This window comes from Capricornis sumatraensis, chromosome 20, assembly GCF_032405125.1.
Source record: "Capricornis sumatraensis isolate serow.1 chromosome 20, serow.2, whole genome shotgun sequence".
Classification (NCBI taxonomy): Eukaryota; Metazoa; Chordata; class Mammalia; order Artiodactyla; family Bovidae; genus Capricornis; species Capricornis sumatraensis.
Window position 1 is genome coordinate 19,863,903 of NC_091088.1, and position 23,658 is coordinate 19,887,560.

Below are 23,658 nucleotides of genomic sequence, written 5' to 3' on the forward strand. Positions count from 1 at the left end.
GCGGAGCCCAGGGGGCGGGGCCGGACGCCAGGGGCAGGCTCAGCAGCTCCGCTCCGGCGCGGGAGGGGGGCGGGGCCGGGGCCCCAAGGAGCGGGGCCACCTCCTCCCGCCGGAGGTACCGTATTTCATCGAGTCTTAAGTACGGTTGGTTTTAAGACGCTCCCTTGTTTCTGGTGCCCAGAACACAGGCGTCCCCGCCTCGAGGACGTTCGCGCAGGGCCCAGATGTGAGTCTGGGTTGATGGAGTACAGCGTCTACGCAGCCCCAACCAGAGTTTCGGGGAAATACTCGCCCGATTTCGGCCGAGCCGAGAGTGCCCGCAGGTCTTTGGCACAGCTGTGGCCGGGACCCCAGGCCTTGGGCGGCGCGCACCGACCAGCCGCGCCCACTTTCCTTCCCTCCCAGTGAGTCTTGGCCGAGCTCTGGCAGCACCGTACGAGGGGGCCTTTCCCCCAGGACCCCCATCCCCACCAGCCCCCGGTGCCTAAGGACCGGAGCAAGAAGGGGTTCGGAGCAGGGCCTGAAGGGGAGCAGTTCAGAAGACTCAGGGCTGAGGGAGAGGAGAGCCAGAGGTGAAAGCCCAGGCATTTGGCCCATTCCAGCCCCGACCATGGCACCCAGGGGGCACCTTCCCTAAATAGAATTTGTTTTTCATAAAAGCTAAATGCCTTTTACTTTATTCTAAACCCGTTTTCTTCACCATTCCCCAAGTCTTAACAGTAGAGTTGGCAGGGCAGTCTGCAGAGCGGAAATCACCAGATGGGAGCAGCCCACAGGCCCTTAGGGCGGGTCCCCTGGAAGCTATGCACAGGCTGGCTCATGCTTATCTTCAAGCTTTGCCACCCTGGACTCCACAAAGGGAGGGCAGGCAGGGAACCTCTGAGGCACAGACAAACCCCAGAGTGTCTAAGATGTCTAAAGGAGGTGCTGGCATCAGCACTCCCCACTGGACTAGCGAGGCTCTGGGTCAGAAAGGCCCTTGGCCGCCCCCATCGTGTTCACACCACACCCTTGCACCATGGCGGTGGGGTACGCGGGGGAGGTGCTGGGGGAAGCCCTGTGCACAGCGCCACGGGGCAACACAGGATGGGCAGGCAGCCTCAACACCAGGACCACAGTCCTCGAGGGGATACATCTCCGCCTCTGGGTCCTGGGACAGAACTCAGGCCCTAGATGAGGCGGCCATGAGGTAGCTGGAGCAGGGTGGGAACATGAGGCGAGTAGCCTCCCGTTCAGGGGCTGCTGTGGGCCCCAGGCAGCAGTCAGGCGGCCCAGGACGGCTGGTGAGAGACTCCAGGGCTGGGCTCAGGCAGGTCCCGCTGCTGGCTACAGGCGACGTCTGTCTGGCAGGCAGGCAGGGCAGAGGAAGTTGGTGCTCTTCCAGCCGAGGGCTCTGAGGCCAGAGCTTTCCTAGCCCGGGGCTTGGGCCTGGCATGAACCCAGGCTGTCGCTAGTGGGGCCAGGAGCATTTCTCCGGGACAGACTCCGGGGGTGTCAGGCACTTCCCTAACTTTTCACAGCCTGGGGGTGCCCAGTTCTAGGTAATAAAAATTCAGAAAGAGGACATGCAGTTACTCCAAGCACTTCCAGACTTGGTACTGTCCAGACTCATGCCCTGCCCAGGCCTGTGACCTGCCCCACCCCAACAGATGGACGCCACAGTGTGGAACCACCTGTCTCATCTCCACCTGGCCTGGAAGCAGCTCTGTACCCGAGGCTGACACAGGAGACACTGCCCTGCGGCAACCTGGTATTAACAGGCCCTGTTTGTCACCGAAGGGGACAGTCTGCTAACTGCCCAGCACCATGGCCTCTGCAGGCTCCCAGGTGGTGGTGGCGGGGGTGGGACAGACTCCTCCCGCCCCATAAGCTATGTAGGTGGTGGCCTTGGTGCCTCTGAAGGCTTGCCCAGCTGCTCCTTCATGCACAGACTTGCTTTGTGTGGCCATGATTTCCTGGCAACAGGACACTCACATCCCTGAGAGGGAGCCTTTGTGGCTTTGCCGGGTCCCCCGACACAGAAAGTATGCCCTCCCCAGAGTCACTCTACCCACTCTCGCCCCCCTCAGACCGTGAGTCTAAACTGGAGCATCAGTGCCTGTGAGAACCGTGGCTCAAGTCTCCCCTGCCCTGAACACCATCAGGTGGCCCTCTGGATGCATGGCCACCTGGCAGAGCCAGGTTTAGGAAAGGGAGCAGTTTCCAACCTTTGAGGCAGGGCAGAGAAAGGGGTCGGGTGTACGCAAAAGCAGATTCTGGGCCCAGCCTGTGCGCCTGGGGGTCCAGGAGGGCGTCTGATGAGGCCCTAGGGAGACGGGCTGTGAGCCGCTCTTGTCCTGAGAGCGAAGACACGATCCAGAGTCTACCCGCTGGTCCAGAGCAGCTGGGCGGAGCAGAGCGTGGAGGCTGGGGAGTGCTTTGCACACTGGCGCGCACATGCAGGTGCCCACGTGTGTGGGCCGCTGAACCTCTGGTGGCAGTGCTCACTTCACAGTCTGAGCCCAACCCCCACTGTTCACTCACTTGGGAGCCGTGGCAATTCTGGCTGCGCCCAGGAGGTGGCGGCAGCGACCGTCAGGTTGGCCCCTCCCCATCTCCCGTCCTGTCATCAAGAACCCTTGGTCTCTGAGCCACATGGCAACTGCCACTACCTGGAGACGGTGTGCTGGGGTGGGGACAACACCGTGTCCAAGACGACAGGACGGGCTTGGAGGGGGCACTAGGGGCTCTTCCCCGGGTGGAGGTCTGTCAGCCACTGGGACCTGAGGGACCTTGGTGGTCCCGAGACGGGGCCCTTCTGCTCCATTGCTGAGTCCACGGGCCAGAATACCAGCCTGGTGTCCTTCCAAGGGATGGGGAGTCCCTGCTGGCCCCTGCCCCGAATCTTTCCCTGTGAGCCCTGGATGTGGACCACAGTGACCAGGCCACCCCCAAAGCCAGCTGCCCCCTGGCACTCCTCACCCCCAGGGAATACATTCAATGTCCTTCAGTTCTCGCCCTCCCTCCTCCACCCAGCTCAGGGCAGCAGCTTGGGCTGCACATCCATCCTCAGAACTCCAGCAGGGTTTGGTGGCAGTGGGTGAGGAGCGGGGCTCACGGGCTGGCTGCACCCCAGGCCATCCACCCAGCCGGTCCACACCCACATGCCCCACGGGTTTGGCTCGTCTTGCTCCTGCAGAGCGGCCGAGACCCCCTACTGCTCCTGTGAGGTTGTGGCCAGAGCGGCAGGAGGGTAGCAGGGCTCGTGTCTGAGGCAGACAGCTCAGCATGCACACGGCCCTAGGCTGCCCCCACAGTCCATGTACAGACCACTCACCATGACTGCCCGGTTGCACACATTGAGCTGGGGCTGTCCAGGGACCAAGGCCTCCTGGTGCTGCTGGACGACCGGAGTGATCCTGCGAAGGGCGTCCAGGTACTCGATGCTGGCAATGCTGCAGGCAGGCGGCACCAGGTCACGAGGTGGGGAAAGAGCAGAGCGAGCCCAGCAGCCCACTCAAGTAGACCAAGGTGTGGGGACACTGATGGGACAGCCCTGCTCCAGGTGTCACCATCTGGCAACCTGCCAGAAAGACAGGCTGGGGCTGTGGACCCCTCTTGTTCTGCCTGCCCACCCTGAGGTGGGCACCCAGGGAACCGTCCAGCAAATGAGAGTTCAGGCAGAGCCAGGGGCCCAGGACAGTGGCTGTGACTCTTCAACCTGCTCCTCAGCTGGAAGCCCTGGAGTGCTGCCCAGAAACGGGGGGCTCTTTCTTCTCTTGGGGTCCCTTTTAATCCTCTGGCCCAGGCTCCTTTTTCTTGGAGCAACTGGTCCTGGCGGATTGGACCAAGCCCACGTGGCTCCTGGGCCCTCGGCGTCCTGCTGTTGTCTACACTCGTCCCACCAGCTAGTCTCCCCAGGATCCTGTGTGATGGCATCGGGGGAGATGCCTGGGAGACTTCGTGCTCAGCCCTGCACACTTCCCAGCCAGGTGGCAGCTCCAAGGGCTTCTTGCCTAGAGCTCTGTCCCCCAAGTCACCCCATGCAAGTCATGTGGTCCCCCGACTGGGGGAGCCTGGTATCCATGCTGGGCCCTCTTCTTGGGCCAGTGACCCTGATGGTGATGGTGGGGTCTCCTGGGGGCACAGTGGCAGGTATGTTCCTTGGGACCTCGAATTTCAGGGGACACCATCTGGCCAGCTCACAGCCAGCGAGGGGCAGGGCTTGCTGCTGCCGCCACCGTCTAATAGGCACTTGTATTGGAAGTCATGTATCTCCCTCTCTCACACAAACACACACATCTGCTATCCAGGGCGGGGCTCAGACAATGTCTCTCCTTATACCCCACCTGGAGACCTGGAGACCCACACTACCCATCTATGAGGCGGGCTAAAGGCCTGGGGGCTGCTGGGGGTGGGATCATGTGCCCTACCCGTGCCATGGCCTGGCTGGAACAAACACTGGGAGCAAGAAGCAGGTGCTGGGATGTGACTCAGGGGAAAGCCCAGTAGATGGAAAACTAAGGGGTGCAAGAGAGCAGGGCCAGTGACTCACTGGCCTTGACCTCTGTGTGGCCCCAGGGGGCAGTCAGGCTGCTGGGGCCCCACAGGCACAGGGCCTGCAGTCTGCTCTTGCCAGGTCTCAGCTCCACACTGACTCCCAGGCTGCCTCAGCCTGGTTTTAACTTCCAGCCTCAGTCTCCCACCTGTGCAAGCGTCCTGGGCCCCCACAAGCCCCCGGCTCACCTGAGGGGGAACCTCTCTCCAGGGTCTCGGCCCAGGTGGAAGATGAGAGGCAGCTTCGTGTGCTCCTCCTGCGAGTGGGTAGTGACCCCTGAGACGTTCTGCCCGGGACAGAAATCAATGCCCTGAAATGAGACGTGGGGGTGTGCAGGTGAGTGCTCGGTCCACGGGGCTCTTTGAGGCGGAGCAGGTTACAGGACGGCAGTAGCCAGCGAGCCCAGCAGGAACCGCAGACGGAGCCTTCCCACACCGGCCCAGAGCTGCACCACCTGCCCCGAGCTGCACCACCTGCCCCGAGCACCGTCCCCTAGGGTTTCAGTACTTTTCTGTGGGGAGGGGTGAGTCTCTTTAAAATACTTTAGTCCACATTCTAATTCCTAGAGCAAAGCTTCTCACGTCCACCCTACGAGCCTTGTAGTGATGAGGTACATGGCGGCCAGCATTCGTCCAAGACCCTTGGCCGGCTAAAGAGGAGGGACTATGGACCTGAAGCCAGAGGAAACACAGGTGATCCCGATGTCCGCCTTTAACAGGAATTGGAGCATCTGCTCCACCAGGCTTAGGGTCCAGCCCTGCTCCACGCCCTCCAGGTGAGCTCTGCCCCTGGGTTCAGCCTTTGATGCTCGTGTGAGATAGGGTTCCTGTGCCAGTGAGTCCCCCAGGCTGGAAGATGCCCCCCGGGGCTCCCTGACTTAGTGCAGGGAACCACCTGCTGCTATCCTGGGTGAGTCAGGTGAGGCCAGGGCAACCCTCCGGAAGGACTGGGACCCCGGGGCCCCATAAGCTGCTGGACAGAGGTCTCCAGCCACCATTGGACATCGTTTACAGGATCTGGAGTGGAACCCTGACTAGGCATGTTAATCCTGACCAGGGCTGGGGACACAGTGATGCTCCCTGATCCTTCTGACAGGCAATCCTCCCAATACCCTGGCCAGCCAGTCAGCAAGTATTCTGCTGTTCAGTAAAGCAGGAACTGAGAAGCCTGGGAAATTCCATTGTCTGCACCAAGCTATAGACCCCAGAGTCCGTCTAAGCTGCTGAAGGCGGCAAGAATGGACACCCAGGTGGGTCCCAAGTGGGTACCCTCTGACCTTCTGGGAGCAGACCAGTTGGAGAACAAAAATGGATTTAATGGTGGGAGAAACAACCACGTTCAGCATAAAAAAGCTGAGCAGTTCATGGAAAAGAATCCTAGTCTAGACAGAAGACACAAATTATAATTTGGATGCAAATCAAATAAGCTATTTAATTAAGAGCCCACTAATTAGCACTGGATTTTTCTCTTATGACTGCTCACAGGAGGGAGGCCTTGCCCCGGGGGCATTGCAGCTGAGCGCCACCACTGCAGCCCAGCCAGGCAGGGATGGGTGTGGGGAGGCCTGCCCAGCACAGCACTGGCTTCTGGAGGGCAGGGTGGAAGGAGGGAGGGAGGGAGGGAGGGAGCAGAGCTGTGCCCTTGAGCTGACCTTGTGGGTTTAGTCCATAAATGCAGAAGGTCGCATGCACACACAAACCCTCCCTCCTGCCTCAACCACTGGGCATCAGACACCCTACAAGGGGAGGTCACGGACTTGGTGGGGACAGGCATGGCACAGCCCTTCTCCTCCCTCAGTCCAGCACCCAGTACCTGACCCAGGACACCCTCAGGTGGCTCCCAGGACACCTCAGGTGGCACCCAGGACACCAGGCCAGGGGCACGGAGCCCTCCCCAAGATGGCTCCATGGGGCCGAGACCTCTCACCCGTTTGAACTCCTCCCAGGAATTAGTCCAGGTCCAGAAGTGGGCCTTGTACTGGCCAAGCGTCACTGCCATCAGTGTGTTGCCGCGGTAATAGAATATCGGCCTGTCGGGGGACCGGCAGGGTCAGGAGAAATGGTCCCTGGGCTTTGGGTGAGGTCCCTCGGCAGGCCCATGATCCTTGGTTCTGGGGAGGCTGGCAGCGGACTAAGGGGGTGGTGCCTGGGCTTGGCAGGTGGCCTGGCAGGGAGGACCATGGCGGCCAGCATCCCCCAACCCCTGACCCTGCGGTAACAATCTCTCGTGGCAGGTTTTAAGACAGAAAAAAAGGACCAAGCTGTCCGCTCCCGGCTGTAAACCTGCTCCAGCTATGCTTTTCACACTTTAGAAATTGCATTTGTTCACAGCAATCAGGAGAACTGATTTTGTTTGAGCACAACAGTAGCTGGTCTTGAGCTGGAGAAAATGATTGGACAGCGCCCGGGAGGAGCTGGACATGAGCAGAGGGTGGTGAGGGACACCACGGGAAGGAACAAGGCCTCTCGGCCCCACCATGCGTCTCACGCCCAAGTCTCCTGGATCTCACCTCCCTCTGGGCAAGGACACCTACCTATCTGTCAGGCGGCCCTGCAGCATGGCGGGGAGGAGGTCCAGGCCATCGATGGCCCTGTCCCTGGGTGGCTCCAGGCCTGCAAGGGACAGGCTGGTGGTGAAGAGGTCCATGATGCTGCCCAGCTGGTGGCTCACCTGCAAAGCACGTGGTGCTGTGCTGCCTGGATGCGCACAATGAAATGCACATGTACACGCGCACGCATACACACACACACATGCAGTTACATCCTGCAGCATGTCCACACATGGAAAACAGAGGCAGTCCCTGACTGATGACACATACGTGTGTCCTGGTGAGCACAGGGAGAAGGCCTGGAGGGGACAGAGCCTTCTTGCCCCAGGATGACCACAGGCCTGGCACGAGGCCCGCTCTGACTCACCTGGCCAGCAGGGATGTGTCCGGGCCACCAGGCAATTGCAGGCTCCCGCATCCCACCTTCAAATGTGGTCTGCTTTCCGCACAGAAAGGGCCCGTTGCTGCCACCTGGGGAGACTGAGTGCCTGAGTCCCCAGGGCTACACACACCCTGCCGGGCACTCGACCTTGGGACATGACTGTCCGCCTGGCTCCCTGCCAGGCCCTTCAGAGGTGCTGAAGCACCAAGGCCACCTTGGAGACAAAGGACCAACCCTGGGGTTCAGGCCTCAAGTTCAAGGTCGGAATGCCTGGAGAGGGATGTGACCTAGAGCTGTGGTTGTAAACAACCTGTGGACAGCAACCACGGACGCACAGAGCATGTAGACCGTTGGTGAGACGTGAAATGTGAGACAGTTAGAACCCCAAGCCTGGCAGGTGCTGGATCCTTAAATGCTAGTGTGCACAAGCAGCTCCTGTGTGCTGGGCCCTAGGGGTGCAGACCCCGTGTTTCAGACATGCCCCACTCTGAGCAGGCAGTCCTTGAATCTCTGGGCAGAGGGCAGTCAGCCCGGCCCTGGCTAACATGCCCATGACAGAGGGAGGTTCCTGCCCCCTGGGGACCCGGGGGACGGGAGATGAACGCAGCAGTGCAACGTTCTCCAACAGCAACCCCGTGGCTCATCCCTTCCCTGCAGCCCAAAGCCCACCTTGCTGGTTGGCACAGGGCCAGCAACGGTCACTGGCCAGTGGCTGACAAGGGCTGTTCCTCGTGTTTCTCCAGCTGCAGGTGCATACGTGGGTCATCACCATATTGCCCTCCCCCTGCAGCTCCTTCTCGGCCAGGCGCTCTGGTGCAATCCCTGAACATCCCTGGGCCCCTCTCTGCCCAGGACTCACAGCTGCAGGGTCTCCCAGGGCCTCCCCATGCAGGCCCAGGCCCGGAGGCTTTCCTGCAGTCTGGGGCCTTCCTTACAGAGCTGAATGACTCAGGCCCTCCTGGGCCCCCAGTGTTGTTTTTTTTTTTTTTAAAGATAGAGAGACACGTTGCCACAGGTTTCACACAAACCCTTATGGGACCATGAAAAGCCAGGTGTAACAACCTCCCTCCATGACGTGGAAAAGCCTCAGACCTGAGTGGCCTGGAGGCCAGGGGTCCGAGCAGGCCTGCAGTGGGCCAGGAGCTGAGGGGCCCTAAGTGGACCCTGTCTGCTGGGGCACCTGCCTTGTCTGGGCGCAGAAATGAGAGCGGCACCATTGTCAGACGTGAAGAAAACAAAGGTGTTCTCTGCGATGCCCAGGTCCCGGAGGAGACGTAGGATCCTCCCGATGCTGTCGTCCAGCTCACGGATGGCATCCCCGTACCTGTGGGAAGGACAGGGCGGTCAGTGGGGGCCAGCGGCGTCAGGACCCAAGGGTGGTCGGAGCCTAACCTCAGGGATGGAGGGGAAGGGGCACGCGGGTCAGTCTCAGGTGGAATTGGGGTAGTGCCGAGCCCTCCGTCCACCCCCTGGAAGAGGCACAGATGCTTCACCATCCACAGCTGATGGTCACTTGTGACAGTGACTCTGCCCTGCAGGTGATCAGAAACAGCTGACACCCCCCCCACTGCTGCTCCCACCCTGGGGGTCCAGGTCTCTGAGGCCAAGGGCTCACCGCCCTCGCTGGCTGGTGCCTAGGAAAGGCTTGGAGGCGTAAACGGGTGCGTGTGTAGCGTCAACAGCCCAGTAGAGAAAGAAGGGGCGGTGGGCTGCCTGCTGCCTCTGAATGAACTCCAGCGCCTCCTAAGGAGAAGGACGACGGTCATCCCCATCCAAGACCACCCTGCTCCCCAGCCCAGGGCCCATCCAGCCCCATCATCCCTGCCAGAAATCACCCCGCTCCCCAGCCCAGGGCCCATCCAGCACCATCATCCCTGCCAGAGACCACCCCGCTCCCCAGCCTGGGGCCCACCCAGCCCCATCATCCCTGCCCGAGACCACCCCGCTCCCCAGCCTGGAGCCCACCCAGCCCCATCATCCCACCCAAGACCCCCCCATTCCCCAGCCCAGGGCCCATCCAGCCCCATCATCCCTGCCCGAGACCACCCCGCTCCCCAGCCCAGGGCCCATCCAGCCCTGTCGTCCCACCCAAGACCACCCCCTCCTGGGCCCACAGCCTGCGCAGCACTGGCAGCCATCACCTGCAGATAGATCTGGGTGAGGTTGGCTTCTCCGGTCTTCAGGTTAATTGGAAACTCTTCATAAAATCTGAAAACGGTACAGACCCAGACAAAGATCAGCCTTCAGTGCAGGGAAGCCCCCTCCCTGATCTCCTGGAGGAAGTCAGAGCCTGGAAGTTCCCAGGTCCTGGGGGACCAGATGGGGGTGGGGCTGAGGCTGCGCCCCCTGCCCAGCAGACAGACAGGAGTGGGAGAGGAAGGGGTGGGTCCCCAGGGCTGTGGAGGGTGCAGGGCCTCTCTCTGGGGTGCAGGGGGGCGGTGCTGGGTGAGCTGCCCAGCTCTGTGGTGCACTGACGTGTAATGAGCTCCAGCAAAATACAAATAATAAAAAGGAACAAAGAAAGGGAAGTTAACCCAAACCCCGCCCTGCAGCCGCCCGACGGTCAGAACAGGTGATCCTGCAGCTGATGGGCCCCGGACAGTGGCTTGGAATGAGGCTGACCATTTGGAACACAGCCCTCTGGCCGCTTCAGGGGTCGGGCCTGAACCCTCGAAGCCGAGTAAAGCGTCTGGGGCTCTTAGCGTATTTCCTGAGACTATTAGGAGCCCCCTGAGGTGGGGCGCTTATCAGTCATGGCTCACAGGACAAGTCTGGGCGTGTGGAGGAGCTGGTGGAGTGGAGCCCAGGACTCGATACCTGCCAACCATCTCCTGATCCCGGTACACGGGAATGTTGGGCCTCGCCTTGTTGTCGTAAGGTCCAAAGTGACAGTTGGGGGATCCAAACCACTCGTCAAATCCGTGCTTCAGGGGGTGGAACTGAGGTCGGTGGCCCAGGTGCCTGGAGATAGGAACCCAGGGCACTTCAGGGAGCTCCGCAGAGCAACCACCCTCACCTTTGGAGAAAGGCTCAGGAGACGAGGTCCTGCCAGCCCAGGGCGCACTGAGTCTGGCGCCCGGAGGCCACAGCCCCTCCCCCCGTGGCCACCCAGGAACAGCAGAGGGAGCACACCCTGGGGTTGCCTGGACCAGGTCCTGGTGATTGTGCTCAATGCCTGGGCAGGAGCCAGTGGGGACAACAAGAGAACATGGCGAGATGCCTGCAGGGTGATGGCCCAGCTGTTTCCTGAGGCCGTGCTCAGACCCACCCCCTGCTCCCACCCAGGGGCCCCTTCCCACGTCGGGTCCTTCTGCCAGAGACACTCTTGAGAAGGCATGGCTTAGGAAAGCAGTGTCCGGGCAAGGTGCCCTCACCCTGGGAAGTGGACAGGTCTCCTAGAATCACGTCTGCAGGGTTGCTGGCACAGGCCGACCGCAGGTGACCGTGAGCTCGCCATGCTGCTTGGTCACTAGGCCAGGATGGATGTGGCCGGAGCACCAGGGCAGGACAGGGCCAGAGCTGAGCTGGCCAGCAGCAGAGTCTGGGTGCCCATAGGCAAACCTCTCGGTCCCCCACTGTGGGTCCTGACCCGCTCTGCCTCTGAGGGACAGCTGTCGGCCTCTGCAGCCCTTGTGCGGGGTAGGGTGGGGGATACCTGCACCAGCTCTGCCCTGAGCTCTCTTTAGAGGTGGTTCCTCTTTGGGCCACAGCTACACGGCAGGGCTGGGCCTGAGTCCTTCAGCCCAAACGGCCTTCATGGAACAGAAACACCCATGAAGGTCCAGCTTGTGTGAAGCTGTTGATTCAAAGAGCCAGTCCCAGAGCAGCTGTGGGGTCAGCGCTGTCTGCAGGTCTCAGAGCCCATCTTCATCCTGGCCAGGGCTGTCCTGACCCCAGCCTGTCCACCTCCCCGAGTCCACGCCGGCTGCTTCTCCAGGCTCTGCCATGCCCTTTCCTGCTCCAGGGTACACCTGCCTCCGGAGCTCGTGGGGACAGGTTCCCCCTCCAACTGGGGCAGCCCTGAGTCACTGACCATGAACAGAAGTCTGCTGGACCAGGGTGGAGCTGCCAGGCTGGGTAAGGAGCACCAGTCATCACAGGCACTCACCCCTGTGGGTACAGCCCTGGTGCGGCCCAGCCACTGTCTCCCCAGGCCTTCCCGTCTCTGCTGGAGCCATGCAGGCTTCTACAACGCTCATGCCCTCTTTGGCTTCGGGCTGCAGCCACTGCCCTCTCCCAGCCTGTCAACTCAGCAGGATGGCTTCCGCCTGGTCTCAGGAATGAGGAAGTGCTCCTGCAGCCTCCAGACTCCCCGACTTGCTGAGTCTCCTCTCCTGGCTTCTGCAGACCACCCCCTTAGCCGCCATATCAACTGGGTGGAGCAGGGGCCCCAAAAGGTGCAGATGAGGTGCTTGAGAAGGTGCATGCCAGGGGGCTGAAGGGGAGAGGATCTGAAGCCCAGCAGCAGCGAAAGAGACACAGTCAGGTCTGGAAAAGCAAGGGAGGCTTCCTGTAGGAAGGCAAGCCTGGTCTCTGAGAGGTCCAACAATCAGGAGAGGGAAGAGAGGACATCTGACCTCTGCATCAACCTCCAGGGCCATGCATGGGGGCATCCCCGGGGAGCAGGAGAGGAGACATCTCACAGTCACCTAATCATCACCCTGATCACCCAACCACACAACCCTCCAGCCCTGCCTGCTTCCTGGTTTCACCACGAGACGGAGCCTCCTGACGTGTCCTCCGTGCTGGCATGTGTGTGCAACAACGGGGCTGCTTTGGTGATGCTGTGCAGCCAACACACCAGCCTCGTCATGGAGCTGGCTGGCAGGGTGTGGGACTCACCACTTGCCCACGATCTTGCTGGCGTAGCCGGCTCCCTTCAGCAGTGCCGGCAGCAGGAGCTCCGAGTCCAGGATGCCCCCCACTATCTCCTGTGGAGTGTAGGCTGCAGAGCAACACAGCCTGTGAGCTGCGCACAAAGGAGGCCATGCACCATGAGGATCGAGGGGCAGAGCCCTGGTGGGGGTGGCACTGCCCGGGCACTTTTCCAGTCTTCCAGCTATATGTCACTGTCAGCGCTGTTACCAGGGTGGGACAGGCAAACATGCCCCTGAAGGGGGGTCTGGACCTCAGGAGAGGGCCCACCCCTGGGGTCTCTGGAACACACCCTCCTCCAAGGACCACGGGAAACCCCACCAGGTCAGGGAGCCCGCCCTGGAGCCTACCGTTCCTGGCGTGCCCGTTGGTGGTATAGAAGCCACTGCGGATGGGCAGACGTCCAGTGAGCAGAGCTGCCCTGGCTATGCAGAAGGGACACAACAGAAACATGTGTCACACGTCCAGCCTGAGGCTGGCCCTGCAGTGCCTGAGTCCCGGAAGCCCCTGGAGAGCCGGGTGGGTGCACAGCCTCCCGCCTCATGCTCTCCAGCTCCTGGGACACCCTGTGGGTCGTGGCCAGCCCCACCAGGATTACTTCTCATCCTGAGATCAGAGATTCTCCTCACCTGTAGGGCCCCCACACCTCTGGCAGACAACCACTTCCCCAGCCCAGCGCCTCCCTTGAACGAGCCGCTGAACTCAGCTCCATGAATGAACAGCTGCTGCCAAGGTCCCCACAGGCTCCAAGCCCTTGGTGACCTCTGACAGCTCTGGTGGCCCCATGTCCCCCAGGGGGTGGATCCTGGGGGCTCCCCAGCACCAAGGTTCGATGGACGCCTGAGTTGAGGCTGCCCCTCCACACCCCCACCCCCTGTATCCCACCTCCCGGCCTGCAGGTCCCCCCACCCTGCCTCACCTCACTGCTGTCCCCCTGCTCCATGCGTGCCCACTGCCCCCATGCCCTGGTGGCCTGAGCCGGCCCTGACTTACACGGGGAGCACAAGGGGTTGGCAGTGTAGAAGTTCGGGAAGAGCATCCCCTCCGCGGCCATCCGGTCCAAATTCGGGGTCTCTCTGGAAGGCTCTCCATATACCCCCAGGTCGCCCCACCCCATCTGCAAGAAGGAGCATGTGGAGGTCGGGTGAGAACACAGCCGGAGCTGCTCCTGGTGCCCCAAGTGTGGCCAGGACACAGTCTGCCGCTTCCCCGGTGCAGATGCCAGCCCACGTGCTCATGGGGCACCAGCACCAAGACTCCTCTGCCCTCCACACAGACAAGGAGGCCGTCCTACTCCACAGGGCAAACTCAGATTTGAAAATAGCGGTGAGGGCCCACAAAGCCAACCCAGTGAGGCCCCAAGACCCGTGGTCCCTCCTGAGCTTGCCACCCGGAGAACCAAGCCGGCCGGCACCCAGACACGGGGCAGATGTCCACCATAGCAGGACTCCCGATAGCCCTAAGAAAACGCCCAAGTCCATCACTGATCAACAGTGGACAGAACACAGTCTGTCCACCCAGTACCGGGGTGAACAGAGGCCCCCCCATCAAGTTTCTTTTCACTCAGAACCTGTGAACGGAACCGTATCTTGAACACAGATCTATCAGCCTGCCTGCACCTGTGCAGAAGGCAACCAGACCCCGGCCCTGTGGTTCCCCTCCTACCCTCCGCCTTGCTATCCTTAGTGGGATGTTCTGGGCTTCTAGGCAGTACAGGGGCCACACGTGGCTATGAGGAATGATCATGCGCGTGCGCATGTGTGTGTCCTCGTCGACACATGTGGGAGGAGGCCCTGGAGATTCAGGACACTGTGGGGATGCAGAGCCGGTGTTTGTACAGCCCAGCCTCTCACCTCCCAGGAGTCACAGGGGCCTCCTTAGTCCTGTTTCACAAGTAAAGAACAGAGACACACATGGCACTAGGGTCCAGGTGGGCAAGAGGGTGCTCTGTGCCCTTGCGCTCCACCCCGCCCACCAGCCAGAGAACAGAGGTGAGCCAGCACCACTGGAAAAAGCTACTCAGCATCTTCTAAGAGCTTCCAAGAGCTGATGCCTACTGGGCTTGCGCCGGGTCTGAGGACCTGCTGGGGGGCGCTCCCAGGCCTGGTGACTGTAGGGGTGAGGCCGGGTGAGGACACAGCACTGCGAGGGGCTGAAGCCTGTCTGGTCTGGAGAGCTGTGCTCCCCACTAATGCTCAAGTTGCTCTGAGTCTGTTTTCTAACATTCGCTGACCAGGACAGAGGTCTCTCCAACTTCTCCAGGCTTCAGCTGCCAAAGTCACAGGAGGAGATGACACAGGACAGGTGGGGGCACCAGGGTCTTTTGGCCTGCTGTTCCCGGTTCCTGGGGCCCATCCTGGGCACCCAGATGGACAGTCTCCCGGTTAGCCCCCTTGAGTAAGATGTGCCCAGCATCGGTCCCCCTCCACCGCTCAAGGAATGCAAGAGAGACCGGGAAGCCACCCGCTAGGCCTGTCACCCAGCAGCCCCAGTAACAAGCAAAGAGAAACACTTGGTGTGCGCTCAGGTTTTGTTTTGTTGCTTCAGCTGAGCAGGGCCTTAGTTGCTGTACATGGGATCTTCCATCTTTGGTGCAGAATTCGAACTCTTTAAAAAAAAACAAGCTATTGATTTGGCTGTGCCACGTCTTAGTTGCAGCACGCAGGATCTTCAATCTTCGTTGTGGCATGTGAACTCTTAGTTGCGGCATGTGGGATCTAGTTCTCTGACCAGAGATTGAACCCCAGGCCCCCTGCATTGGGAGTGCAGAATCTTAGCCACTGGACCACCAGGGAAGTTTCCAGGTTTTTTTTTTTTAGCTCCATAAATCCAGGAAACGACCATCTCAACAAGCCTGCAGCGTCAGTCTTCACTAATGAACTGTCACCTTGGGGAGAGGAGAGGCAGAAATGGGAGAGACTAAGGGCTCAGCGTGGTTCAGCCTTGATGATTTAAGTACTTAACCAGCCTTCCTGCCTGGGAACCTCAGCTCTGAGAAGGCTGACCATGACACAGCAAGCATTTCCAAGACCCACGTATTGGTTATGAAGCAAAGTTTTCCTAGCCAGCCATCAGACGGGCTCCCAAAGACAGGAGCTTTGGGGCCCCTTTGGGAGCCAAGGTGTCTGAACAGCTGTGACTAAACTGAAACACATTCTACCTCACCTCTGAGAGGAGCCACTACATATTGGTGGCTCTGCGATCTTTTCTAGCTTATCTGAACGTTGTTGGCTTTTTGCAATAAAGAATTAGGGATTCCTTGGTAGCTCAGCTGGTAAAGGATCCGCCTGCAATGCAGGATATCCTGGTTTGATTCCTGGGTGGGAAGATCCACAGGAGAAGGGATAAGCTACCCACTCCAAAGAATTACTTCGATAATAAAAAATGTTGCATGAGATATATTTTATGTTTTTTTCTTGTAGTAGATGTTTGAAATCTGAGTGTTTTACACACACAGAACCTTGCAATTCCGACAAGCCAGGAGCATCCAGCAGCAATGTGAGGCTCGTGGCCTCAGTCCAAAGACTACTGGGAGTGTCTCTGCTGGCCTTTTGGGGGAACTTTGAGATATTTTTACTCGCAACTCTTCTGACACTGAATGTGTGTGGGAACCTCCATTTCACTCACCCAAAATACATTCCTGGCTTTCTTGGGAAGGAGGACGGGAACCAAGTCATAAAGAAGCTGGGAACAGCTCGGTTTATCCCCAGGATGGGCTCACCAGAGTTACCAAGGTGCCCTGGGGCCACACACACGCTCAACAGGGGACATTCCTCTGGTCCAGTTCTTTACCGCCCCACAAAGACCTGACCTTTGGCCAGAAATTCCAGCAGAGCCAGAGCAGCCAGACCAAGCAACTCTGGTCCAGTAGGGCGAAGACAGCAGCAGGGACTTTCAGGACAGGCAGGCCGGAGTCTCAGTCAGCTCTGCACTCTTTTTCTGCCACCAACGCCCGGAGAATTGGAGGGCAACAGGTGAGCAGAGGTCCTGGAGACCTGGTCCTCACGTGGTCAGCATCACAGTTGGTCTGGGCTACCGCTCAGACCTTCCTGCGCGGTGTGGGGCAGGAATGGAGCAGTGGAGGCGCGGGGCACAAAGGTCTTCTCCTGGTCCGGCCCGCAAAAGACCACCTCACTTCAGCTTCACTCAAGAGCCAGGCTGCGGACGGCAGAACCAGGCATGACCCGCACACCGCGGGCCGCCCTTCCCCTGCCCCCGACCCCGCGCCGAGCGCAGCAGCCCTCCCTGGAGTCCGGCTCGCGCGGACACTCACGTCGTCCATAAGCAAGAGCAGGATGTTGGGGGGCTGAGTGGCGGGCGCGACCCCCAGCTCCGCGGTGCTTAGCATCAGAAGCAGCCACCACCTGGTCGCCACAGCAACCGCCGCCATGGCAAACAGGCCAAGTGCCACTGAACCGGGAAGCTGCAGGAACCTGACCGGCGAAGCGAGCTTCCTTCCGGCCTGGCGGTGGGGCGAGGCCACGATGTCTGAGTGACAGGAGGGGCGGGGTCAAGGCTCTTACACTAGAGTTGGGGGGTAGGGAGGGGTCAGGCCCCTGAATACCAGAAGAGGCGGGGCAAGGTCGGCTGAGTGACAGGAAAGGCGGGGTCACGGCCGGCAGAAATAATCGAGAGCGGGGCGGGGCCTGGCTGGCCTCGTGACCGGCGTCGTCGTCATGTGACGCGGCTGGTCAGACTCCCAAGATGGCGGTGTGCGTAGCGGTGATCGCCAAGGAGGTGCGTACGCGGGCTGCAAGGCCCGCTCCAGCGTCACCCTCTTTCTCCGTCTTCCCTCTTTCCCTGCCTCGGGGACTCCAGAGGGTGGGCTCCGGAACTTTGCCGAGCCTAGGTGGCCGGGCGGGCCTGGGGTAGGCGCCGCGCAGACCTACACCGGCCGCTGCCGGAGCGTCACAGACCGGGTCCTCCTCTTCCGTCCCGGTCCCCGCTCCGCCCAGCCATCGTCGGCGGGCTCTGTGGTTTCCTGCTCCGGAGTCTAGTCGTCCACTTCGGTCCGTCGTGCTCCGCCGCGCGCTTCCACCGGCCGGGCCATCGCTCACCCTCCACCTCAGACGACTGACTCGCTTTTCTCCGCTCGGCAGCCACAAATATACCGTGACACACCCCTGCCTAAAATCTCAACAGTGGTTTCTCATTAGGATCACGTCTGAATAACCTTCCTCCTATACCAGTGACATCCTCCACTCCAACCGACGAATTACTTGCAGCTCCCCTGGCAGGCTGTGCTCTCTCACTGGGCCTTTGCACTTGGGACCCCTCCCTTCCTCTCCTCCACTCCCGTTCCCTCCACTGGCCACCACAGATTTCACTTTCTCTAGGAAGCTCTTTTTAAATCCTACGATTGAGCTGTGTGGCCATCCACCCGCCCCAACTGCAGGGAACCTTGGTAACCTCACAACCTTTTGTTAAGACAAGGCTTCTGAGGCAATTCTCCTGTGAAGCTCTTGTTATGCTGGGTTCTATGTTAGCACCTGCTGCATTATTTGTTGGTGGGTTTGTGGACTGTCTCCTTCACCCGATGTCATCCCTGTCAGTCAGGGTAGGGGCAGTGTTGTGTACACTGTATTTGTGCAGCACCAGGCTTGTGGCAGCCTGGAAAGATGCTGTTTAAACTCCAGGGTTAGGTTACTCCAAAATGGCTCTGCAGAGATGGAGGTCTGAGCTGACTCTTGAAGGGTCTAGAATGAGTCTGCCAGTGCCTCTGCCCAGGTGACAATTACAGGAGTTGGCATGTTGGGAAACAGCCAGCATCATGGGATCATGGAGTCAGGAGAAAGGCACCGGCTAGGGTGGGGCCTTGTTTTCTGGGCCAGCGCACCCAGGGTGGATCCTTGTCACTTGAGCCACCATCACCCTTTTCTTGCAGAATTATCCTCTTTACATCCGCAGTGTCCCCACGGAGAATGAGCTCAAGTTCCACTACATGGTGCACACATCCCTGGATGTGGTGGATGAGAAGATCTCTGCCATGGGGAAGGCCCTGGTCGACCAGAGGGAGCTCTACCTGGGCCTGCTCTATCCTACAGAAGACTACAAGGTGTATCCTTGTGTCTGTCAGCGACTTCAAGTCTGAGGATTTCCTGCAGTCTCAGGGTGCACTGTAGCATCAGGTCCCCTTGAAAAGCATCTTATAACCTCACTTGGAAAGGAAAAAAGATGTGGGCTTTTGACCAGTGGGGAATTGGAGCAGCTTGAGACCAATTAGGACCTCATACCCTTTTTTCTTCAGTTAGGAGGATGATATGGGAACAGCCAGGCTTGAGTTGCCTGGAGAATTGTGACAGTCCTCACTTGTCCCTGGAGTTTGTGGAGGGACTGGGAACTCTAGCATCATGCCTGCAAGGACGCTTTCCCATACCGTCCCAGCGGGGCCACCAGGGGTGGCCAGGGGTCATCGTTCACTAACCTCCTTTTCAGGCTCCTGAAAAGGGGTCATCCTGAGCCAGGGGTCATTGTTCACTAATCTCTTTTTCAGGCTCAGCCCCACCTGTCACTGTAAGATCTTGACCAGTTCTCAGGACAAATTACTCCAAAACGCATGGAGTTCAAAGACATTCCAACAAGTACTTAATAGTAATGAGCTTGCCAAGTGTCACTGCCTGGGAGCCACTGGTCCACAAGACAAAGTGGCCTTTTGAGATGTGGGTACCTTAGGCTGACTGCACCTCGTTTGTGCAACCTCTGGTTTTGCAGTTAACTTTCTGGGGCCGGGAACTGATGCAGAGAGAGGGCGAGGTGCTCCAGGGTTTGGGCAGGTCGCCCCAGGACTTGAGTTGTGACAGGCCTTAGTTGCCTGCCCTCTGCTTCTCCAGCAAACACCAGAAGCTGTATAAGGAAGTGTCTGGTCACACCTGGCGTGGCCCTGTGTCCTCCTGGCACTGCAAGACAGGCCCAGCCCAGGGCTGGTGCTGTGATGCAGGTTGTCATGCACCTCCTGAGGAGCTGGGGGACATGTGCAGGTGGCCCTACGCTCACAGACTCTGCAGTGATGAGTCCCTGTGTTAAGAGCGAATTCCCTAACCAGCTGTGCAGATATGGCTACGTGACCAATTCCAAGGTGAAGTTTGTCATGGTGGTGGATTCCTCCAACACGGCGCTCAGAGACAACGAGATCCGCAGTGTGAGTGTGGGGACCAGTGACTTGATTTTCCCTGTTTCTTTAGAAATGCTGAGAAGCCCCCAGCATGGCAGCAGCTGTGCGTCCATGTGAAGTAAACATGTTGCTGCTGCTTGTTTCAGATGTTCCGGAAGCTGCACAACTCCTACACAGACGTGATGTGCAACCCCTTCTATAACCCGGGGGACCGCATTCAGTCCAGGTGGGCGTGGCACCCTCTCTGGTAACCCCTGCCCTGCTGAGAGACAGCAATTCTGAGAGGGACGGAGAGAGGGAAGGTCTTTTAAGCAAAAGGCACTGTGCCTCTAAGGCAGCTGTTCTGAAATGGCAGAACCCTGTTTTTCCAAACAAATGCTTACGAGGATCTCCAACTTGTGAAACAGAAGGGGAGTTGGGGAGCAGGGCGGGGGCAGAGCTTGTCCATCTGGTCTTCCAGGTGCGCCCAGCAGGTACTGGGGCGCCTCCCCAGATCCCAGTGAGGGCCCAGGCATATGGACAGGAGCCTTCCGGCAGAAAACGTTCTCTTGCCAGTGCTGATTTTGTGTTTGAGATTGGACTTGGATGATTAGAAAATTAGATTACAGATATCTTCCAAATAGCCTTCAGTTAAACGCAGACAAAACACTGGAATGTCAAAAAAGATGTTTCCCAAAGAAGCATTCTTGCGTATGTGCTCAAGAACTGCTTCTGGGAATTCCTTGCATTCCCAACAAGTGACTCCAGCCATACCTTTCCTGTGGCACCTCCTCTCAGTGGTGACACTGTGTCTTGGGTCATCCGGGGTCCCACCCCTGACTGGAGACCCAGCCAGGGCAGCTCTGTAGAAAGTCGCACAGGAGTGAAGCAGGAGACTCAGATTCTCACCACCTAGTATGGGAGGATGCACACGCGGGCCTCAGCCAGCTTCACTTACCTGGACCTGGGAGACAGACGTCTCTGCCAGCCGGGGATGAAAGGTGGGTGTAGGTCTCCTTTTTTGACTGGTCCATTTCTCTCTGCAGGGCCTTCGATGGCATGGTGACCTCCATGATGATCCAGGTCTGCTGAGCAGAGCTCTGCAGTCCCTGGCTGGAAGGAAGGGTTCTGTACATAACCACATTGTCCAGATGTCTGTTCATCTCACTTGCCTCTCCTGGGGGGTCGCTGGGGGCAGGGCCTCATGTTCGGGGCATGTTGACTAAAGGCCTTGTGAGATCAGCTTTGGGTTTTTCCTTCTGAGACAGCGGAGGCTTGAATTAAAGAGTTTAGGGACTCCCCTAGCTGTCCAGTGATTAGGACTTTGAGCTTCCACTGCAGGGAGCCCAGGCTTGATCCCTGGTGGGGGAACTAAGATCCTGCAGTCTATGTACTACACCCCAAAAAAAGAGTTTACGTGGGACTTTACAGGGGACAGAGCTGATCAGGGACCAGATGGAACAGGAACTCTTGTTCCCACCAGGCACGAAGGGGCAGGGAAAGCCTGGTGGCAAGAGCTGCTGGAGCTTGGAGCCCTGAAGAGGCTGTGAAGGGAGGGGCAGAAGACCTGTAGACCGGCCACCCTGCTGCATCAATGCCCTGGCTGCACCCCCCAGTGACTGAGAAGGTGGGCTTGTCTGGAGGGGTCAGCCTCCTGTGCCCAGAGCCCAATTAGAGGGGCATGTGGGATGGCCTACACACCTTCCCCTGGGGGTGGGGCTTCCCCTTTCTGGTTTTGCTCCATCCTGGAAGGCTGCCTTCCAGAGACCATGTAGCTAGCGTCTCATCAACTGCTGGTGGGCATCAAATGAGCAAACTCTGAGAGTCCCCTTCTGCCCCCTCAGTCACTCTGGAGGGGGTCTTTGGCCAGGAGAAAGGTGGTTTAGACTCACTGGGAGTGGGGAAGCTATGATCTGTGAGTGTTGACAGCCCAGGGCTAGATCTAGGATGCATTCTGCTCCGCTTTTCTTTGGGTTTACTAGCACAGATGAGATTTTTTTTTATAATTACAGAAATTAAAAAAGTAAGCTCAGAGTGTGTGTGAAAGACACAAGTCCCAGGTTCCCCACCACCATCCTACACACACACACACACACACACACACGGAATCATAGGATCTAGATGAGGGCTGAGAAGTGTGATCTACAGGTATGGGGCTGATGTAGCCATCTTCACGTGGGCTTTCTCCCAGTCCATCCTCAGATCTCTGGTTGAGCTGTTACTAGTAATCTCCTGCCTGAGGAAATGACCGAAGCGGGATTGCAGTTTGCTAAGCCGACATCCATTCTGTCTTGTTTCTTTACTAATAGGTCCCCAGTGTTATTGGGGACAATTGGTCAGACAAAATATACTTCCTGTCCTCACATGGGTAGGTCATTGTGTGTAAGTGGATGGTGTTGGAAGGTACTTGCAGGAAAGATACTTAAAAGAGGGATTTAGCTGGCAGTACCTTCACTTTTTCCCTTCTTCTGTCCTGGAACTTGGATGTGATAGCTGAAGCTTAAAAAACTATCTTGAGAGCATGCAGACAAGATTCATCCTCTAAGGATGGGGAGCAGAAAACTAGGCAATGTCTGGGTCTTTGCTGACGTACCAGTCCTGGATGTTCAGCATTTTTTTTTTAATTAAAAAATAAAACCCCTATCTTGTTGAAGCTACCGCTATTCGGGTTTTTCTTTGGGTGGAGCTAGACCAACCCATAAATTGCTTTACGTTTAAGGGTTTTCACATGCATTTCCATTTTCAGCCTGAGAAAATAAGAGTTAGAAGTAATCTGCTTGCCTTTGCCAACAGAACTCTCAGATAGCACTTTCACCTTAACTTTTTTTCTCTGTACCATGAGGCTGGCCTCAACGAAGCCCACCTGCCTGTTTGTCCCCGCCCCAGGCCCATCCTCCCTCCAGGGCTGAGCCCTGTCAGATGCAGCCCCTACTCAGCTCTTGGCTGTTGCACCAGTGATTTCTGTTGAAGTTGGTCTTCCCTCCCCATCAGTATTCCTTCTCCCTTCTGTGCCAGACCAGATGGACCAAGAGGATGCTGTGTGTCTTGGCTTCTTCTGGGCACAGATAAGGAAGGAGAAGGTAATGGCACCCCACTCCAATACTCTCCCCTGGAAAACCCCATGAACAGAGGAGCCTGGTAGGCTGCAGTCCATGGGGTCGCTAAGAGTCGGACACAACTGAGCGACTTCACTTTCACTTTTCACTTTCATGCATTGTAGAAGGAAATGGCAACCTACTCCAGTGTTCTTGCCTGGAGAATCCCAGGGACGAGGGAGCCTGGTGGGCTGCCGTCTATGGGGTCACACAGAGCCAGACACTACTGAAGTGACTTAGGAGCAAGGAAGTGTGGGTCGGAGCCCTGGAGGCCCATGTGGGCTGCTCAGTCCTGAAATCCAAGGGAAAGGAGAGCCTCCTGGGTCCATTCTCCTCGAAGTGGCCATACAAAAGAGATTAAGAAGGTACTTCTGAAAAAGGACCAGTTCCTTGGGGTAGATGGCCTGTCAGCAGGTACTTACAAAAAAGTAACATGCAGGGACTTCCCTGGTCATCCCAGTGGCTAAGGCTCCACACTCCCACTGCAGGGGCTGAGGTTCACTACCTGGTTAGGGAGCTAGATCCCACACACTGCAACTGAGAGTTGGAGATAACTAAAGATCCTGCAAGTTGCAACAGATCCCACGTGCCGCAACTGAGAGCCAGCACGGCCAAAGAAATACACGTTTTCTAAAAAGAGAAAAGTAACGTGCACAGTGACGTTGTGTAGCCTGCTTGCCAAGGAGGGCACTGACCTCAAATGTGGAGCAGCAGGAGCTGGCGCTTCACGAAGTTCAGCTCCAGGGTGTGGTGCAGGCAGCCTGTCTCTCTGGCAGCCCCCTAAGTGTACATGGTCCTGGCAAGGGCCCTGCCACTCAGCCCCTCCCACCCACCTTCTCCAGGGGTGGCAGTGGTGTGTATGTGTGAGTGTGCTGGTGGGTGTGTAGAAATAGAATCTATTCTCTCACATGGTTCTGGGGGGCAGAGTCAGAAACCGAGGAGTCGGCAGGGCTGGTTCATCCTGGAGGCTGTGAGGGAGAGTCTTCTCAGCCTCTCCAGCTTCTGATGATGGCCAGCAATCGTCGTTGCTCCTTGGTTTATGGACACATCACTGCAGCTTCTGCTGTCTCCACATTGCTTTCTCTGTGTGTCTCATATCCAGTTTGTGTCACTGGGTTTAGGGCCACCCAG

The 23,658-nt window shown here is 58.3% G+C and overlaps 2 protein-coding genes across 8 annotated transcripts; one reads left to right on the forward strand and one right to left on the reverse strand.

Annotated features, from left to right (window-relative positions):
* Positions 1 to 4: 4 nt before the first annotated feature.
* On the reverse strand, positions 5 to 16,738 carry GALNS (galactosamine (N-acetyl)-6-sulfatase). 4 transcript variants are annotated; one of them, XM_068991664.1, is made up of 14 exons: positions 16,616 to 16,738; positions 13,336 to 13,459; positions 12,693 to 12,767; positions 12,310 to 12,412; positions 10,285 to 10,428; positions 9,609 to 9,675; positions 9,083 to 9,210; positions 8,652 to 8,791; positions 7,453 to 7,556; positions 7,071 to 7,207; positions 6,464 to 6,566; positions 4,726 to 4,847; positions 3,317 to 3,434; positions 5 to 1,537 (listed from the first exon to the last, which is right to left on the reverse strand). In XM_068991664.1, the coding sequence occupies exons 1-14, from the start codon at positions 16,730 to 16,732 to the stop codon at positions 1,451 to 1,453; spliced, it is 1,569 nt and encodes a 522-aa protein (XP_068847765.1). In that variant the 5' UTR covers positions 16,733 to 16,738; the 3' UTR covers positions 5 to 1,450. The 4 variants fall into 4 exon arrangements, with proteins under 4 accessions (XP_068847765.1, XP_068847767.1, XP_068847764.1 ...); XM_068991666.1 differs by having other exon boundaries at positions 4,726 to 4,793; positions 12,310 to 12,436; XM_068991663.1 differs by having other exon boundaries at positions 12,310 to 12,436.
* Positions 16,739 to 16,988: 250 nt separating this feature from the next.
* On the forward strand, positions 16,989 to 22,052 carry TRAPPC2L (trafficking protein particle complex subunit 2L). 4 transcript variants are annotated; one of them, XM_068992164.1, is made up of 6 exons: positions 16,989 to 17,079; positions 18,227 to 18,399; positions 19,393 to 19,480; positions 19,600 to 19,679; positions 19,924 to 19,926; positions 20,479 to 22,052. In XM_068992164.1, the coding sequence occupies exons 1-6, from the start codon at positions 17,047 to 17,049 to the stop codon at positions 20,522 to 20,524; spliced, it is 423 nt and encodes a 140-aa protein (XP_068848265.1). In that variant the 5' UTR covers positions 16,989 to 17,046; the 3' UTR covers positions 20,525 to 22,052. The 4 variants fall into 4 exon arrangements, with proteins under 4 accessions (XP_068848265.1, XP_068848263.1, XP_068848264.1 ...); XM_068992162.1 differs by lacking the exon at positions 19,924 to 19,926 and having other exon boundaries at positions 20,458 to 22,052; XM_068992163.1 differs by lacking the exon at positions 19,924 to 19,926.
* Positions 22,053 to 23,658: the final 1,606 nt, after the last annotated feature.

Bases quoted from the DNA above. Each gene is read 5' to 3' on its own strand.
- TRAPPC2L (XM_068992162.1), top strand. From the start codon at position 17,047: ATGGCGGTGTGCGTAGCGGTGATCGCCAAGGAG. The intron at 17,080-18,226 runs GTGCGTACGCGG...CTTTTCTTGCAG, and splicing joins TAGCGGTGATCGCCAAGGAG to AATTATCCTCTTTACATCCG. The intron at 18,400-19,392 runs GTATCCTTGTGT...CCAGCTGTGCAG, and splicing joins CCTACAGAAGACTACAAGGT to ATATGGCTACGTGACCAATT.
- GALNS (XM_068991663.1), bottom strand. From the start codon at position 16,732: ATGGCGGCGGTTGCTGTGGCGACCAGGTGGTGGCTGCTTCTGATGCTA. The intron at 13,460-16,615 runs GTGAGTGTCCGC...TCCTTCTTGCAG, and splicing joins TGCTCTTGCTTATGGACGAC to ATGGGGTGGGGCGACCTGGG. The intron at 4,848-6,463 runs GTGAGAGGTCTC...GTCTCATTTCAG, and splicing joins CCTGGGAGGAGTTCAAACGG to GGCATTGATTTCTGTCCCGG.